The sequence below is a fragment of the Dendrobium catenatum genome, unplaced genomic scaffold (genome assembly GCF_001605985.2).
Source record: "Dendrobium catenatum unplaced genomic scaffold, ASM160598v2 fragScaff_scaffold_325, whole genome shotgun sequence".
Lineage (NCBI taxonomy): Eukaryota > Viridiplantae > Streptophyta > Magnoliopsida > Asparagales > Orchidaceae > Dendrobium > Dendrobium catenatum.
In genome coordinates, this window is record NW_021318787.1 from 925,801 (window position 1) to 946,190 (window position 20,390).

The following is a 20,390-nucleotide window of genomic DNA, read 5'->3' on the forward strand; positions in this document are numbered from 1 at the left end:
ATATACTTTTTATTTTAAAACAATAAAAATTAATTACATTTATTTAAATTTCGAAGAAGTGTAATTTAATCTTTTATTCTAAAATTGCTAGAGTTGAACACATGACCAAACAATTAATATCAACTTTCAGGTTTTAGTACGCACTTCAAAAGAAATTTACTCAAACATATACTTTTTATTTTAAAACAATAAAAATTAATTACATTTATTTAAATTTCGAAGAAGTGTAATTTAATCTTTTATTCTAAAATTGCTAGAGTTGAACACATGACCAAACAATTAATATCAACTTTCAGGTTTTAGTACGCACTTCAAAAGAAATTTACTCAAACAACAATCCATTATTGAAACAAGATTTTTTAAACTCATTTTTATAAACATCTTCAAAATTCTATTCGACATAAGCAACAACCCAACCAGATGAAGCCTAAGTCTCAAAATCAATAATCACTTTACTATTGTCACCTTCTTAAGTGGCAGCTTCTTGAAAAAAAAAATCTCTTCCTCCATTTGTCTTAATTTTTCCTTCAACATTTCTTAACAATATTTCCAATCAGGCCTTTATTATGATAATCATTAGCCTTGAGCTCAGGAATGCGATTCCTCTTTATTTGAAGAAGAAAAGTTACAGAACAAGACAAAAGAATAAAATGATTGAACTAGTGCAATCTTCAAATGACATTCTCATACTCCTATTTATAGAGTTAAGGTGTTACCAACCAAATCATCATAATTAATGATGTGACAGTTCATCATGATGATTTAATTAATGCTTTAATTTTTAAAAATATTATCTAAAGATATAAGACAATTGAAAAACTAAAAGTAAATCTAAATATCACTGGATCAAGTACCATTCAAGTTGACCCAATTAATTATGATCAAAACTAGTCGGACAAATTTAAAAAATCAATCCATTGCAATCATCAAGCTAATAAAAAAACACCTTATTTAATATACTTGGTCCAACCTTACGGCCGACGAGGCCTAATCACCAAAACAATCAAGTATTTAATCCAAGCAATTCACCCCAATTCACCACGGCAGTTCGCCTAAGCATTCAAGCTTCTTGTCGGTATTTAGCATATTCATGTGAACTTAGCAAAAAACTTGGCATGGATTCAATTTTTACCAAGCAAGTAATATTTATTCTATATTTATTTTTGGCTACACTCATGTAGTTAGAACAAGCATTTATTAAAACATTGCTATTCACTTTTTATTTATGTAGATTAAAATTTAAATATATCTTTCCCTATAACACTCTGCCTCAACACAACCCTATAAACAGAGGTTCATAGCATGAATGTTCCACATAAAATCTCTTTGGCTCAAGTCTTATACATTCTACAATCTAGTAAAATTAAAACTTCTCACTTTAGATTATCTTTCTTTCTCTAGCTTACTCTTAATCATCCTTATTAAATTATCTTTCTCTCTCTAGCTTACTCTTACTTAATCAGTCTTATCGAGTTGTCGAGATTTTGTTGACTGGTAAGATTAAGATGTTACTCACAAACAAATCAAGATTCGACATAATAAAATTGCTCAAATATTAATATGAATAGTTTCAAATGAAACAAAATCTAACGAGGAAACCCACGACAAGTATATTCTAATTCAATCAGCAAAAAGGAAAAGAGGGAACTCTCACCGAGCCTCCGCCATGATCGGGAAACCGCGCTGACGCTCATGAGATCCGTGGGATTGTCGAGAAGTATGAACACGCTGGAAGACGCGTCCGGCCCCAACCAGTCAACAAAATCTCGACAACTCTCCATCGCTTCCAACCTTAATACAACACCACATGAACAACATCAAGACTCAACAACCCAGAAATCGCAATGCAACAAAATCATCTTTACCTCTTTACGGCTCCTCGTTCTGAATCTATAGCAATTTCTAAAAGAAGTTGATAATACCCTAACATGAATGTGTGAGGACTACTTAAGATTGTCCGCAGCGCCGGCTGGGCTCGTGACCGTCGACACCTCAGTTCACGAATTAGGCTATATCCTTCTTTTTTATTATTGGGGATTTTTTTTTTCGGTTTATCAATTTGCTTTAGTTTCGCTAATCAATTAAAAAACAATTAATTATTAAAATATCTAAATATAATCAAATTTTTTCCATTAAAATATTTAATTATGGCTAAAAATTTTTCTGCTTGATTAATTGAGTATAAAACATATTTGATTAAATATTACATGAAACTAATTTTTTATATTTGAGCTTTCTTATTTTAAATCAAAATATGTATGAGGTTAACTAGTGAAATTTTGATTTCATATATATACCTATAATCGACTTCTCATATATTTTAGCAGGTACCGACCAAGACGTAATGGGGGTATTCTCTCTTAGGAGCAGATCCCTCAAACAGCTTGCCCGGGACCAGTGGAGGAACTCGCCCAAGGAGAACGATGGGTGTCACTCACTACATTTGTCGATGAGCTCGCCTTACACTAGACAACCAAGAAGTTTCTCATAAAGTAAACAAATTGCCACTTATCTCAATCAGATCCTCCTACTTCGAGCTCACTAGACTCAGCTACAAAATAGCACCTATCATAGGGACTTCACACTCTATTCACCTACCACTACCAGGCTCAAGGACTCTTTATCCTCTCAATCTCCCTGTGTCAGTTGTTGCCCTAATAAGATAATTTGCCATCTACGGTTTTACCTGATGCAAATATAGGCCCAAGTAAAATGATTTTGATGATAAAAAAAATAAAAAATAAAAAAAAATAAAAAAATAAAAAAAGTGAGATTAAATTAATCATATTGTACAATCCATATCATACAAGACGATCAATTCATATTGTGAAAAATAGCCGCCAATCACAATTTTGGCAGTATTTTCAAATTCAAAATTTATATATATCGTACAGGACGATCCACATCGTCCTGGACGATAAATAACAATCATGCCTATATTAATCAAGAGATTAGGAGAACAATTATGATAAAACTTAAATCGATCCGATCTTACTGGATGATTGGTGACGATCGTCCTAAACGATAGAGAACAGGCACTAGACGATAAGGGATCGCCACCTGTCGTACCAAGAGAATACCATAATTTTTCAACTAATCATATAGGCGATTGACTCGTTTCGTACTAGACGATAGAGAAGTGCATGGAACGACAAGGCAACATACTAGACGAAGTTCAATAATTTTATTATAATAGTCCAAGATGATATTTTAATCGTATAGGATGATATGCCTATTACAATTGAACAAATCGTACAGGACAATGTAATTCATATTGGCTGAAATGGTTATTTTTTACTAATCGTACAGGACGATCAGTAGCATAAAATTGAAATTTAGGACATCTTTTGGAGGCTCTCTATTTAAGCTCTCTCATTATAACTTAAGATGTTTTTTTTGCTATGGAGGAGATCTGAGAGAGAGCTTAGAGAAGGAAGAGGGGAGCTTGAGAGAGAGAGAGGGAGAGCGAGAGAGAGAGATCCTTATGAGAGGGAGTTGTGAGGAATTCACAAAGGTTGCTCCAAGCACGGTGTTCATTATCTTCTTCAAGTTGCTTCTCTGGTTCCTTGGTGGCTTTCGGAAGATCTTCATCAGCATTATATCAAGGTTCTCTGCCTACTCCATAAGAAAGTAAAAGGATTTCCAAGTATTTTACCTTCACTATATGGTTGAAAAAGAATTTTTAGGTTCTATGTTTACTCCATGAGGGAGTAAAAGGATTTAAGGTTGTCTGCCTCACCATGTCGGTGGAAAGATTTTGTAAGGGCTTCTCCGCCTTGCTTCGGGAGCAAAAGGAGAGTCACTTCTATTTAGTGTAATACTTGGAGAGTGAGTCTCCAAGGAGAGGACGTAGGTCAAGTTATTCGAATCACTATAAAATTTGGTGTGTGTTTTCTATTTATTTTTTCGTATTTTAATTTTTGCATTTTTTTTATTTGATCTGTGGTCGATATCCCTGATCTTTGTCATTGTTAAATTAGTTTTTCTTTTACATAAATCCTTTGTTTAAAAAAATTCAAAAATAATTCTTTTTCATTAAAATATTTTTAAATAACTAATTCACCCCACTCTTGGTTAGCATCTAGACTAGTTCTTTAGGATTTAATACCCCTCATGAACTTTCAAGTAGTATCAGAGCGAGATTTATTAGATTAAGTTTTAGAAAACTTTTGAATTAAGATCCATGCTTAATTTGGAAATAGAAGCACCATGGAAGGATATTCAATTACTATACCACCTCTTTTTGATAATATTCTTTTTTATTTTTGAAAAACTTACATGTCCACATTTTTACAATCAATTGATTATCGTATGTGGATGCTAATTCATGATGGCTATTCTCCATCCTTTAGATTAGTAAATGGTGTTAAAATTGAAATCCCTTTTTCTAAATGGACTACTGATGATAGAGATTTAGCACAACTGAATGTAAAATGTCTAAACTATTTTTTCTGTGCCTTAAATCTGAAGATTATATGTGTGTTTTCACTTGTACAACTGGTAAAGAGATTTGGAACAAACTATGCATTACTTATGAAGGAACAAAGAAAGTTAAACAATCTAGGTTGGACATTCTTCTTCATGATTAAAAACTTTTCCGCATAAAACCTAACGAATCTATCTCTAAAATGTATATTATGTTTATATAAATTGTAACATTCCTACATGCCTTAGGAAGAGAACTCACAAATTATGAAAAAGTTAACTAGATTATGAGATATTTACATTCTTCCTTTTATGCAAAAATAATTGTCATTACCAAATCTAAGGATATAAATGCTTATTCAATTGATAACTCATTTGGATCACTCATTGCTTATGAGTAAGGAGTGAATCACAGGCAGCTTGATGCAGTAGAGAAGAAAATGAGAAATATTGCAAATCTGAGATTATGGATTAGACTTTTGATGATAGCAAACATTCATGTTTTTCGATGACAGCTTTGCCTACTAACTTTTCAGGATCACACGATCGAATGAAACTCAAGCCAGCTCAAGATCGAGTAGATTTAGGTTGAGTCAAGTCTATATTTTTTCCTTTCTTGAGTCAATTGTAAAAGTGGTTCCTGATGCTATGTAACCTTGCACACACACACACTTGAGGGGTTTTCTGAGTTTTTCTGTTTTGAGTACATTGGCATGGACGATGTTCCTATCGGTCAGGATGATTCAACTAAAAATAGAAATCCTAATTAGAGCATCCTAATTAAGCAGCCGTCATTAAGCAAATCGTCTTGGACGATACTTGTATATGTCAGGACGATAGGCTCAAATCAGAAAGAATCAGCCGCAATGATCAATTTAGGTATTCTTTATTTTAAATTATCAGCCCGGATGAGCTCCATATTGTCCTAGACGATACAACACAATTATGCCTAAATTAATCTGGCAATTATGGAAAGAAATTAAGGCTGGTTGATATGATCACATCGGTCGGGCCGATCGCAGTATCGGCCAGGATGATGGACTAGATGATTGACATCAGCCAGAATCTATTCAGGGCGATGTTCAGGATGATTATACTCAAATTTGAACTAATCGTCTAGGACGATATTGTATTGGCCTGGACGATGTAACCAATTTTCTTTTGATTGTCCTAATTCGTCCCGGCTGATTGAGCTTATTTTGTACTGATCGGCCATGATGATATTCCTATCGTCCTGGACGAAAATGTCAGTTCTTGAAATTCTATTTAAAAAACCCGAATTTTCTCATGCAATAAGACCTTTAGTGCTGCTGTCTTGACCTGAGAGAGCCTTGGGAGAGGGAGAGAGAGAGAGAGAGAGAGAGAGAGAGAGAGGAACTTGTGAGGGGGAGTTTGTGAGAGGGTTCACAAAAGTTGCTCTAAGCAAGGTTCCAAGTCGTCGTCTCCGTTCTTCGTCCTTCGTCCTTGGGAGGTTCTTGATAGGTCTACTTCAACAAAAGGTCTGGGTTCTCTACCCACTTCAGGAGGAAGCAAAAAGAGTCAGTTCTCTGCCGCACCGGGGTTGGTGAAAAGGAGTCTGTTGTAAAGGCTTCTCCGCCTAGTTGTGGGAGCTAAAGGAGAGATACTTAGTTAGTGCAATACTTGGAGGGTGCCTCCGAGGAGTGGACGTAGGTCAAGGATTGACCGAACCACTATAAATCCGGTGTAATATTTCTTTATTTTGCTTCCGCATTTATTTATTTTTTTTTTTGCACTTTGATTTCTATGGTGCTTTGGTTTTAAGTTTTGTAGTTCTTTACATAAAGATTTTTTTTTAAAATACCAATTCACACCCCCCCTCTTGGTTAGCCTCGGGCTAGTTCTTAAGGGCTTGACATCCCTAACAAACTTTCAAGAAACCTGTAGCCTTAAAGGCTAATGATTCTGACACATATTCTTATAATTCTGAAAATGGTGATATTGCTTTAATAACTAGGCAATTCAAGAGCTTCTTAAGAAAAAAACAAAAGCATCATCAGAAATGGAACAAAGGTAAGAATAATAAAAAATTTAAAATTTCTTATGATGTTATTTCTTTTGAATGCAGGAAGCCAAGGCATCTAAAGTTTGATTTTCCAATTTTTAAAGCTCACCTAAGAAAGGAAAAGGGTGAAGAAAAACCTAAGTTTAAGAAGGGCAAGCAAAGAACCCAAAAGGCTTTCTAGGTGGACTCAGCATCAGCCTCCTCTAAAACTGAAGCAGAAGAGGAGGTAACAAACCTATACTTATAAGTTGATGATCATCTTGATCACTCTGATCATAAAAGAGGTATGTGAGCTTACATATGATCAATTACTTGAAGTTTCTAAAAAAAATTCTTTCTTCATATAGGAAGCTCAAGAAATTACATGCTAGTCTCAAAATTGATTTTTTAAATCTATAGAAAGAGCATGAAATCCTAAAAAAAGATCATTCCACTTTATATAGAAATCACTTGCCTTTGTTAGATGAATTTGACTCATAAAAAGTGTTTTGATTTAACTAAAGAGCATGATTCCTTGAAAATATCACATCTTGAATTAGAAAATGCATACAAAAGGTTAGAAACTCTTGCATCTAAAATATATAATATGGATCTTGCATTGAAAGTTGAAAATTAATATATTAAAAGTATAAACCAATTTTTATATATCAAAATAAATTCTTTCAAGAAAAACAAAAAACCACCTTCACTTGAAGAGTTTTATAATCCATCACATCAGCATGTATCATTCAAACCTAGGAAGAGGCACCATAACCTAAATAGATTAGTAAATTTTTTTCCTAGTGTTAGATGATTTTCTTATGAAATGCTAGGATATATCTCCCACACTTGCGCCGTTCACTGTAGAACACATTTGGTGATATATACCCTAAACCCTAAACCCTAGCATGCATGCATTTCATTCTTCTTTCCATAAGATGGGACCCAAACCTATTTTGATTCTCAAATCTAACATCTGATGATTTTATAGGTGTGTTCTCACAAAAGGTCTTGTGAGAGCATGTGGTACCTGGACAATAGATGTTCAAGGCATATGACTAGAGATACAAATCAATTCATTTTATTAGAGGTCAGGGCTAGAGACAAGGTAACACTTGGAGATAATACCACCAAGACAGTTGTAGAGTTAGGTATAATTACAACTTTAAAAAATTCATCATTAAAAATATTTTATTGGTAGATGGCTTAAAACATAACATGCTCAGCATAAGCTAACTCTTTAATAAAGGCTTCAACATCAAATTCTTATCTACCAGCTGCATAATAAGCCTAAATGACAAAACTATTTTATAGGGAAGATGAATCAATAATATCTACATGCTTGATCTAAATTGCATTAAATCTGACACCGCTCTTTGCTTAAAAATAATAGCTGATGAATCCTAGTTATAACATTGGAGATCATGTCATGCAAGCATGAAAAACCTTAGAAAGATCACCTAAAAAAATTTAGTAAGAGAAACATCCAAACTAGAGTTCACTAAGGACCACTTGTGTGATGTCTGTTAATTAGGAAAGCAAGTCAAATCCTCTTTCCCCTCAATTAAAGACATTACCACTAATGGACCCTTAGAAGTCCTTCACATGAATCTCTTTGGACCCGTCTGCACTGCAAGCCTGGGAGGGAAATTCTTTGGGTATGTGATTGTTGATGATTATTTGAGGTTTACTTGGGTTAGATTCACATCTCATAAAAGTGAATCATTCAAATAGTTTAAGTCTTTTTCTACTTGGATTCAGATGAAGCTAGGTTGTGAAACTAACCATTCATAGTCACCATGATGGAGAATTTGATTTTATGACCATGATTAGGTGCACTGATGTTGATTGTCAACATTTCAATATGTTGTGCTTCACCTTAAGATGGGAATTAGGAAGAGCTACATAATCCTTAGTCCCTTGAACCAAAATCACCATATTTTTACCCAAAGGTGCGTTTTTAGACCTAATCCTCCTAAAGTTAGCGCCCAAGGCACTAAGACCTTTAATAAGCCCACCTTTAAAAATAATATATAGATTTATTGTTTCAAATCTTATAAGAAATGATATATGCAACTACTATTCAATGCTTAAATATTATTTTTAATAGTCAGGAGGAAGGCAACATTTAGGAGATTATTGATGATAAATCCTTTTTTGATGATGAACTAAGAGATCCTAGTGAGCCCATTTGAGTGTTATGAGTTATTTAGCTGTTGAAAAGAATGAAGATGAATATTGATGGATAAGGAATGTTTTTAGTATATATGTCACATGCAATTATAGGGGATATGTAGTAGTGATTGATGGAGAAAATGCATTGTATATAATATTAACTTTTGCATTTACAAGCGCTTATTCAAAATAATGAACCCTATCTAGAGACCTTTCCTTTGAGTTTGGTGAGCCACATATCCCTCTTAGTTATTATTAGATGTATGGTGCTTATCAAAATAGGTAGCTATGAATACTATATATAAAGTGATGTACTCCATATGAATATAGTCTATATTTTACTAGGGAGGACTTAAATATTTGATATGAATATTATGGTAGAGAGAACATCCATATATTAATATATCATGAAAAAACTATAGAATTATACCTATGAAGCCAATTTGAGAAGGTCCCTCTGTTGAGATAGTTGCTACTTAGTTTTGTATGTTTGATATTCTAGCAACTAGTATGTTTTTTATGATTCTAAATATTATTGATTTGATTAATTATTTCTTCTAACATATTTTGGAAGATTTATTTTGCTCTTGTGTGTACTAACATTTCAGAGAAATCATACTCTAGATTGTTAAAGACTTCAAATCAAAGATTAGTTTAGAGTTTATTGTGATTAAAGTCTATATTTTTCATTTTATTGAGTCTGAGAGAATGTGATTGTTTTTGAGTAACTGAGCACACACACACACACAGGGGAGAGTTTTAAAATTCATATTTTTAAACTGATAATACTGTACGATATCATTTCATACGGGACGATCTGGTTACGCATGGACGATATTTAAATTCGTAAAGGGACGAACGCCTCTATTTTGTCCTCAAACGAAGATCATATGGATGATATTTAATTTGTACAAGGATGAACACCTCTATTTTGTCCTCAGATGAAGATCTTACTAACGATATTTAATTTTATACAGGGACGAACGCCTCTGTTTTGTCCTCAGAAGAAGATCATACGGATGATATTTAATTTCATACAGGGATGAACGCCTCTATTTTATCCTCAAACTAAGATCAAACAAATGATATTTAATTTTGTATAGGGATAAACGCCTCTGTTTTGTCCTCAGACGAAGATCATACGGGCAATATTTAATTTTGTATAGGGACGAACATCTCTATTTTGTCCTCCGATGAAGATCGTACGAGATGATATTTATGTTCGTACTAGGATGAACGTCTTTGTTTATATTCTCATTCATTTCATCTTGACATTTTATACAGACGAACTTTAAATTTTTTCTATTTGTACCAGATAAACTCAGTTCATACCGAATGATCATCGGGTACAAAATGTTCATACGCAATAGTATTTAAACTATTCATATGTATGAATATACGATCATACTGTACGATCGTGTACATTCAAAATTGGAAACTTGAGTTTTATAGATGGTTTTTTGTGTCTTTTGTATAAAAGATCCACTAAAACTGACTTCTTTTAAACTTGTCTACATTAATTTTCAAAATCTATTGAAGGAGAGAGTGTGAGAGAGTATTTGAGAGAGATTTTTTGCAAGTGGAGTGTGAAGGGTTCACAAGGTTACTCAAAGGTAATGGTCTATTTGTAATTATGGTTATCACTCGTCCTCTTGTCTTTCTAGATTATTCATGAGAAGATCTTTGGATAAGATCTAGTACTCTGCTAACACTTAGAGAGTGTGAAAGGATAACGGTTCTCTGCCTACACTTGGAAGGTGTGAAAGGATAATGGTTCTCTGCCGACACTTGGAGAGTGTGAACAGTCGAATGTACTCTGCCTATACTTGGAGGGTGTGAAAGGATGAGGATTCTCTGCCTACACTTTGAAGGTGTGAAAGGATGAAGTTTCTCTGCCTACACTTGGATGGTGTAAAGGTTGACGGTTCTTTACCACACTGAGAATTGGTGGAAGAAAGTTTTGTAAAGGCTTCTCCACCTTGATGTGGGGGCAAAAGGAGAGTCACTTTGGTAATAGTGCAATACCTGAAGTGGGAGGCTTCAAGGAGTAGATGTAGGTCTTGTTTGACCAAACCACTATAAACCTTTGTGTCATTTTTATTTATACTGCTTACTTACTTACTTAATGCAAGTTATTCATTCCTTGGTTGAAAACTTATTCAAAAACTTTAATTAACTTACTTTGTATAATAATCAATTTCATTTTTAAATCTAAGAGAAGTAGTTTTTAAAATTACCAATTCGCCCCCTATTGGTTAGCCTTGGGACATTAGTTTAGGTTTAACAACCTATTCTAGATTCAATAAGAATCAACAAGTGGAATCAAAGCTTTATTTCAAAACCATAAGTTTAGACTACTTTTTGATAAACGAGCATGGCTTCTTTTGGAAACTGGAAAACACCTGAAGGATATTCGATCACTAGACCTCCTTTGTTTGACAACATCCCTTTCAATTTTTTGAAAACACGCATGTCTACATTTTTACAGTCATTAGATTATCGTATGTGGATTTTTGTTCAAGAAGGGTATACAAAACCAACTAAATTAATTGATGGCATTAGAGTTGAAAACCCTTTGTTGAATGGACTACAAAACAATGTGACTTAGCACAATTAAATGCAAAATGTTTAAACAGTTTCTTTTGTGCACTTAAGTAAAAAGACTACATGCAGGTTTCCACTTGCAAAAGTGGAAATGACATATGGGATAGGCTTTGTATCACTTATGAAGGGACTAACGAAGTAAATCAATCTAGACTAAATATCTTGTTACGTGATTATGAATTATTTTGTATGAAACCTAATAAATCTATTTCTGACATGTACACAAGATTCACTGAGATAGTCACTTCTTTGCATGCATTGGATAGGGAACTAATGAATGCTGAAATGGTTAATAAAATTCTTCGTTATTTGTCTACTATATATGATGCTAAAATAATTATAATTATAGAGTCTAAAGATTTGAATGTTTACTCTATTGATAATTTTCTTGGTTCACTAATTGTCTACGAGCAATGAGTGAGTCAAAGGAAGATTGATGCAAGTGAACACCGATAGGAGAAGAACATTACACTAAAATTGGAGGAGTCGGAGAGTAATCTATTGTAACCTGAGGATGAGGATGACATAGCTTTAATGATTAGACAATTCAGGAACTTTCTTAAAAAGAAGCAGAAGAGACACCAATAATGGAATAGAGATAAGTTCAATATAAATATTAAGATTTCTAATGATGTAATTTGCAATGAGTGAAAGAAACCTGGATATTGAAAGTCAGATTGTCCAAATCTTAAAGCCAATCCTAACAAGGAGAAGGCAGAGGATAAATCAAATGTGAAGAAGGGCAAGATGATATTCCAAAGAGCTTTTTCGGCATACTCGGCTTCTAATTCTTCATAAACTGAAAAGGAGGAAGAAGTCACCAACTTGTGCTTAATGGCTGATAATCTTGATCAGTTAGATCAAGAAAAGGTATGTGACTTAAACTATGCTGAGTTATTAGAAGTTTCTGAAAGAATTCATGATGCATATACGAAGCTAACGAAAATGCATGCTAGTCTTAATCTTAAAATGCAAGAATTGAAAAAAGAATATGAAATCCTTAGGAAAGATCATGCATTGATAGATAACAACCACATAAGCTTACTTGATGAATTTGATAACTTGAATAAGAATAATGAGATCTTAAAATCTTCCTATGCTCAATTGGAAAAAGAATTGAAAAATTTTAAGGATAAATTAGGAAATAAAGAGCATTATTTGAATTTTAGTAATAATGTGTTAAAAGATTTAAACACATTTCTTAAATTGAAAGTAAAAGCTCTTGAGGAAAATAGGAAACCCCTAATACTTGAAGATTTTACTAATCCTATTTTGTATCATAATTTTTTTACAACCCAGGAAGAGACAAAGTAATTATAGAAGATTGAGAAATCCATTTCCTTGAGTTAAATATTTTTCTTGTGGGATGACTGGACATATAACACACACTTCAACCTTATATAGAAAGACCCGTTTAGTGTGGAAACAAATGATGCATAAACCTAGACATATCATACACGCATCTATTTTTAATTTGCCAAAAGGAGAACCCAAACTAATTTGAGTTCCCAGGTCTAACATTTGATGATTTTGCAGACACGCTCTCATACAAGGCCTCATGAGAGAATTTGGTATATGGACAGTGGTTGCTCAAAGTAGATGACTGAAGATACTAAGAAATTTATATTGTTGGAAGCCAGAAGTGGAGGCAGATTTACACTTGGAGATAACACCACTAGGAAAGTGGTTGGATCAGATATGATTGGAAACTTTAAAAAAAAATTCATTGAAAATGTGCTACTTGTAAAAGGCTTAAAGCATAATCTGTTGAGTATTAGCCAGTTATGTGATAAAGAATATAATGTAAATTTTTTTCCTATTAGCTGTATATTAAGCCTTAATGGTAATGATATTTTGCATGGATTAAGGGTAAACAATATTTTTATGCTAGATTTAAATTGTATAAAAACTCCTAATGTTTTTTGCTTGAAAACTATTTCTGATGAGTCATGGCTATGGCATAGGAGACTTTGTCACTCTAGTATGAAAAACCTTAGAAATTTTACCCAAAAGGAATTGGTTAGAGGTATATCAAAACTAGACTTTATTAAAAGATCACCTTTGTGATGCATGTCAATTAGGAAAATAGGTGAAGTCCTCTTTTCAGTCCAATAAGGATCATAGAACTAGTAAACTTTTGGAAATTTTACATATGAATCTTTTTGGACCTTTTGGTACTATAAGTCTAGGAAGGAAGATATACGGATTTGTGATAGTAGATGACCTTTCTATATTCACTTGGGTTAAATTCTTCTATCATAAAAGTGAATTATTTGAGGAGTTTAGAGATTTTTTGACTTGGATTCAGAGAAAACTAGGATGTGAGATATTAGTAATCTAAAGTGATCACTGTGGTGAATTTTAAAATAAAAAATTTGAGGATTATTATAAAGAGAAAGGAATTGATCATAATTTTCTACACCTAGAACCCCTCAGCAGAATGGGATAGTCGAAAGAAAGAACATAACATTAATAGAAACCGCTCGAGTCATGTTGGCAGAATATTCACTTCCTAAATAATTTTGGGCTGAAGCGGTTAGCACTGCATGTTATGTTTTGAATAGGGTGAACATCAGATCGAAATTAAATGAAACACCCTATGAGCATCTTAAAGGGAGGCACTTAATTTATCACATTTGCATATTTTTGGATGTAATGTATTTATACATAATAATAGAAAATCTACCTTAGAAATGTTTGATCCAAAATCAGATGAAAAAATTTTTCTTGGATACTCTAGTATTGGAAAATTTTATAGAGTATTTAACAAAAGAACCTTGGTAGTTGAGGAGAGTACACAAGTTGTATTTGATGAGTATAGAATTTTGGAAGAGCCAAATCTAAAAGAGGATAAGATAGAGAATAACTCCCAAAAGATTGAGAAGATTATTTTGGATGAAAAGTTGAAGATAGAAAACCTGTTGCCTAGAGATTTGAGATTTTCTAAAAATCATCCTAAAGAATTGATTTTAGGTGAACCTAATAAGGGTGTTAGGACTAGGCATAGAATAAGCAAAGAAGTCAATCAGTCTGCTTTTATTTCAATGATAGAACCCACAAATATAGATCAAGCACTTTCAGATGAATTTTGGATTTTTGGTAATATAAGAAGAATTAAATCAATTTATAAGAAATGAAGTTTGTGAATTAATTGCAATGTTAAAGGATCAAAGTGTAGTTGGAACTAAGTAGATATTTAAGAACAAAATGAATGACTAAGGAGTTGTTGTTAAAAATAAGGCTAGATTGGTGGCTAAGGGGTATAATCAGATTGAAGAGATTGATTTTGAGAAGACTTTTTCCCCTGTTGTGAGACTTGAAGCAACTAGGATTTTGTTAGCCTTTACCTGTTTTAAATGATTCAAATTATTTTAAATGGATGTTAAAAGTGCCTTTTTAAATGGGGTAATTTAAGAGGATGTTTATATTGAACAACCTTCAGGTTTTAAAAATTCAAAATACCCAAATCATATTTTTTAATTGAAAAAGGCATTATATGGATTGAAACATGCATCTAGGGCTTGATATAAGAGGTTGAGAACTTTCCTACTTAAGAGATCTTTTGAAAAAGAAAGTATGGATACAACTCTCTTTTTGAAGAAATCGAGAGAGGATATACACATTGTATAAATTTATATTGATGACATCATCTTTGGATCTACAAATAAAAATATTTGTGATGATTTTTTTTAAATAATGAGTAGTGAATTTGAGATGAGCCTAATGGGAGATTTAAGTTACTTTCTAGGTTTTAGCATTAAGCAAATTGAGAAAGGAATATTTCTTAGTCAGTCGAAGTATGTTAAGGACATCCTCAAAAAGTATGAAATGGATAATATTAAACCTGTTAGTACACCTATGAGTTTCACATTTCAGTTGGATAAGGACCCAAAGAAAAAAATCTATTGATAAAAACAATTTAGAGGAATAATACGATATTTGCTTTACTTGACTGCTAGTAGACTCGATATTATGTTCAGTATTTATTTGAGTGCTACGTTTCAATCAGATCCAAAAGAAGCACATTTGACAGCAGTGAAAAATATTTTGAGATATCTCTTAGGAACTTAGAACTTAGGAATTTGGTATCCTAAGTATAACTCTTTATTTAAAATAATTAGATATTCATATTCAGACTTTGCAGGTTATAGGGTTGATAGAAAGAGAACTTATGGAACTTGTCAATTCATAGGAAATTCTTTAGTTTCTTAGTCCAGTAGTAAACAAAATTTTGTAGACTTATCTACTGCTGAAGTTGAATGCATTACCTTAGGAAGTTGTGTGGTATAAGTTCTTTGGTTGAAATAACAATTGATTGACTTAGGATTTATAATAGGCATAATTCCAATTTATTGTGATAACACTAGTGCCATTTGCATTTCAAAGAATCCTATTCAATATTCTAGAACCAAACATATAGATATAAGGCCTCATTTCATAAGGGATCACGTATTCAAAGGAGAAATTGAACTGAATCATGTTTCAACTGAAAATCAACTTATAGATATTTTTATAAAATCACTAGCCTTTGATACTTTTAGTACATTAAGAATAAGGCTTGGTGTGATTTATTTGAATGTTTAATTAAAAATCTTCTGCAAACTTGTTATATGTTTTTGTGCGTTTTTTCTTTTTTTTGTATTTTATGTGTGTTTGTGATTTTGTGTGATTTTAAAATGTTTTTCACATCGAATTTTCTATTTCTGATCAATATTATGAATTTTTCTAAGTGTTCTATTTGTACTGTATGAAATTATTTTTGTACTATATGATTTCTGTAGCATGTCGATCGTTGGTTTGAATTGAATGCGTATAGTTTTTGATTTTTCAATACATATCATACTATACGATTGCTAGATCATCCCAGACGACATGTATTCATTCATATGTACGCATGTAGATGGTTATACGGTCAGAATTAGTTATTATAACTGATCGTACGTACGAATTTGGAGTTCGTACATACGAATCATGTGTCATTCAATGTGGGGGACGAATCAAATCATCATTAAAATGATATTAAATAACCGATCATCCCTGACGAACACCTGTTCGTCTGTACGATCGTATGATCAAAAGGTCTATACGAAAGGATGCCTCATAAATATGTGATTATGAAAAATCATTTCATTTTGAACATACTCATTCGTATAAATGAAGTTTATTTTTGTACGTATGAACCCTTTAATCATATTGTATGAACCTCTTTTTATACATATGAAAGATTATTTTTTCTTTAAATAGAAGGGCTTTAGAATTCAAATTTCATTCACTTCAGTAGCCTTTCAAATCTTTCTCATCTTCGAATCCTTCAATGGCCAGTTCTAGCAAGAGGGGTAGACTCATCAAGGGTTCGTCTTCCAGGAGTGAAGATGACAACTTTCTGTAAAAGACTAACAAGGATTCATTTCTTAGGTTTTATTTCTGCCAAGATTACACCCTCTAGAATCCTTCTCCAAGAAAACATTAACTTTCAAGTAATGAAGCTTTTTATTGTCACCCAATTTGCTTTCATTTTGGCCCTAATTCAAGCATACAATAAGGACACATTTCACTAATTTCTAGCCAACATGTCATTTAACACTGACCAAAGTAGGATTAGATCTTATGTTCTGAAAAAGAGGGTTGAAATAACAAAGGAATATTTGGGAACCTTTTTTGCAATTAAGGACTTAAGGAATTAGAGCCCACCCTTTGACTTCTACTTCTGATTTTGACTAGACTGAAATAAACAAAGTGATTAGAGGAAATGAACAAGTGTGTCATTTGCCTAGGGTGTCCACTTTGAACCAAAATGCTAGGATCATCCAGCATGTTCTTAGAACCTCTATAATTCCTAAAGCTGGTGACTGTATCAATATTACTTATCTTCTTTCCACTGTCACTTACTTTATCATGACTGGTCAACCTATAGATGAAGCCCAACTCATTATTGACTATATTTACGGGCTTCCTAAAATTGGTCATGTCTCTCATAAGAGAAAGAAGAAAATTGCTTTAGGATATCTAGTGACCTACATTCTTGAGAAGAAGTATAATCTAGTTCATCTTGATCCTCATCTAAAATTGCCTATCTACTTCATTGATGCTTCATTCCGAGCACTTTTTGGGAGAGATGATACAAGTGAGGACTATGAGGGAGAAGGGGGAGCACCTGCACCTACACTTGCATCTTCACCTACTCGTGGACCTGACTTTTCAGGAGATGGTCCAGTGCTTTGATCAAATATATACTCACCTACACCAGCAGGATGCTCAATATCAGTAGGACATGGGTTGGATTCGAAGTCATATCGAATCGATGAACACCAATGTGGCTATGATGAGTAGCTATTTTTCCTTCTCCAACCAGCCACCTCCTCCAAACCAGGGCCCCTTAGATATATAGATATACTTCTTAATTGATTGTCTTTGCCGGTGCGTAGTGATGTAATGTGATGATCTTCTACTTGTGTTTATTTAGTATTTTTATTTACTTATTTTGTGTCAGAATTTTGATGTTATATTGTGATTATATTATTATCATATGAGTATCAATGTATTTCTACATTAATTTGATATTAATAAAATTTGTCTTGCTTTATTTAGTTGATTTTATTTTTTGTTTGAAATATTAGTTTGCCTATATGATAATCATAACTTAATTGATCTAAAAAGTGTTATAATATAAATAACAATACAAAAATTAATTTTATTAGAAAATCTATTTTATCAAAAATATAAGTTAATTTATAACTCGATTAAGTTAATTCTATCAATCTCATGTCCCTTTTTAGGCATACATAATTTTTATATTATTATTACAATTTTGATGTCTTATTATTCTTTTAATTCTCTTATCAATATAATTATCTTTGTAATTAGAAAAGTTTCAGTTTTTAGATTATTGATTTTGGAAAGATCAATTAAAAAAATGGATAAATATACAAGTGTACAAAAATCAAAAGAATGCACACTGGTTTGCAAATTGAAAAGAGGCACAAAAGCCCAAATAAAAAAAGATGTACAAAGTGTGACACAAATATTGAAAAGATGCGCAATGTCGCCAAACAAGTATATTGATGATGTTCTTTCCTATATCTTTTAATCTTCAATTTCAAATCAATCTAATGATTAATTATATTTTGTATTGGAAATTGACTTAAATTAATCTTCATTTCATCACCTTTGCAATATTTTTCTTTATCTAATTGTCTAGAATATTTCATGATCTTGATATATTTATCTTGTCTATATTATATCTTAATTTAAATGTTATGAATCTTTATTTTTCTCTAATGAACATTAATCTTGTTATTGCAATTATTAATCAATCTTTTTCAGAATCAATTATTAAAGGTTTCTCATATGACTTCTTATATTTATTTTATTTTTCTTCTTCACTTTTTGTTATTATCAAAAGGGAGAGAAATAATGTTTGCATTTAAGTGTTTTATGTTTGTATTTTATTTCTTGTCTTGTTGTTTGCTTTGTTCGTAGTGCTTTATATTTTGCTTGTGTTTCTCGCTTTGTGTGCATTTTGTGTTTTCCTTGTTCGTAGTGCTTTGTATTTTGTTTTTGTTTCTCACTTTGTGTGCGTTTTGTGTTTTTAAAATTTAAAAAAAATTGATTTGTTCTTAATAAAAATTTCCTTATATTCACATGCTTATTCATTTAGGGGGAGTTAAGCAGAAATTTATGATTTTCAATTTTAATCAAATAATAATTATTTTGCCATCTTAAAAAAGAGGGAGATTGTTGGGATAGCTGCTACTTAGTTTTGCATGTTTGATATTCTTACAACTTGTATGTTTTTTATGATTATAAATATTATTGATTTGACTAATTATTTCTCCTAAAATATTTTGAAAGATTTGTTTTGCTCTTATGTGTACTAATATTTCAGGAAAATCATACTCCGGATTGTTGAAGACTTCAAATCAAAGATCAGTTTAGAGTTTATTGTGATTGAAGTTTGTATTTTTCATTTTATTAAGTTTGAGAGAGTGTGATTCTATTTGAGTAACTGAGCACACACACACCGGGAGAGAGTTTTAAAATTCATATTTTTAAACTAGTCGTACTGTACAATATCATTTTGTACGGGGATGATCTGGTCAGTTATTTTCCCAAACGAGCATTTGAACGAATAAGAATTTTTTCTAAGTATAGATCGTATGAATGATATTTAATTTTGTATAGGGATGAATGCCTCTATTTTTTCCTCAGATGAAGATCGTACGGATAATATTTAATTTCATACAGGGATGAACGCCTTTGTTCTGTCCTCATACGAAGATCGTATGAACGATAGTTAATTTTGTACAGGGACGAATGCCTCTATTTTGTCCTTAGATGAAGATCGTACATATGATATTTAATTTTATATAAGGATGAATGCTTCTATTTTGTCGTCAAACGAAGATCATACAGATGATATTTAATTTCGTACAGGGACGAACACCTCTATTTTGTCCTCAGACAAAGATCGTATAGATGATATTTAATTTTGTACAAGGACGAACGTCTCTGTTTTGTCCTAAGATGAAGATCGTACGAGATGATATTTATGTTCATACCAGGACAAACATCTCTGTTTCTGTTGTCGTTCATTTCGTCCTGACATTTCGTACAGACAAACTTTGAAATTTTTCTGTTTGTACCGGACAAACTCAGTTCATACCGAATGATGATCGGTTACGAAATGATTTCATACCGATTCACAATGGGTTTGTATGCAACAGTATTTGAATTGTTCTTACGTATGAATATATGATCGTATTGTACGATCCTGTAAGTTCAAAATTGAAAACTTTAGTTTTCTGGACGATTTTTCATGTCTTTTGTATAAAAGGTTCACTAAAGCTAACTTCTTTTAATCTTGTCTATGTGAATTTTTAAGAGCAATTGAAGGAGAGAGTGTGAGAGAGTGTTTGAGAGAGATTTCTTGCAGGTGGAGTATGAAGGGTTCATAAGGTTACTCAAAGGTAAGGATCTCTTTGTAATTGTGGTTATCACTCTTCCTCTTGTCTTTCTAGATTGTTCGTGAGAAGATATTAGGATAAGATCCTGTACTCTGCCGACACTTGGAGAGTATGAAAGGATGACGGTTCTCTGCCTACACTTAGAGGGTGTGAAAGGATGACAGTTTTTCTTCCGACACTTGGAGAGTGTGAACAGCCGAATGTACTCTACCTACACTTGG

General features: G+C 32.5%; 1 protein-coding gene across 1 annotated transcript in view; it reads right to left on the bottom strand.

Annotated features, from left to right (window-relative positions):
• The window catches only part of LOC110114039 (F-box protein At4g00755), a 19,503-nt gene extending 17,482 nt beyond the window's left edge, over positions 1-2,021 (bottom strand). Inside the window, exons 1-2 of the mRNA XM_020846788.2 lie at positions 1,866-2,021; positions 1,655-1,791 (exon numbers count right to left, since the gene is read on the bottom strand). Of these exons, the coding sequence (XP_020702447.1) occupies positions 1,655-1,791; positions 1,866-1,930 (202 nt within the window). The 5' untranslated portion in view covers positions 1,931-2,021. The remainder of the gene's footprint in view (positions 1-1,654; positions 1,792-1,865) is intronic.
• Positions 2,022-20,390: the final 18,369 nt, after the last annotated feature.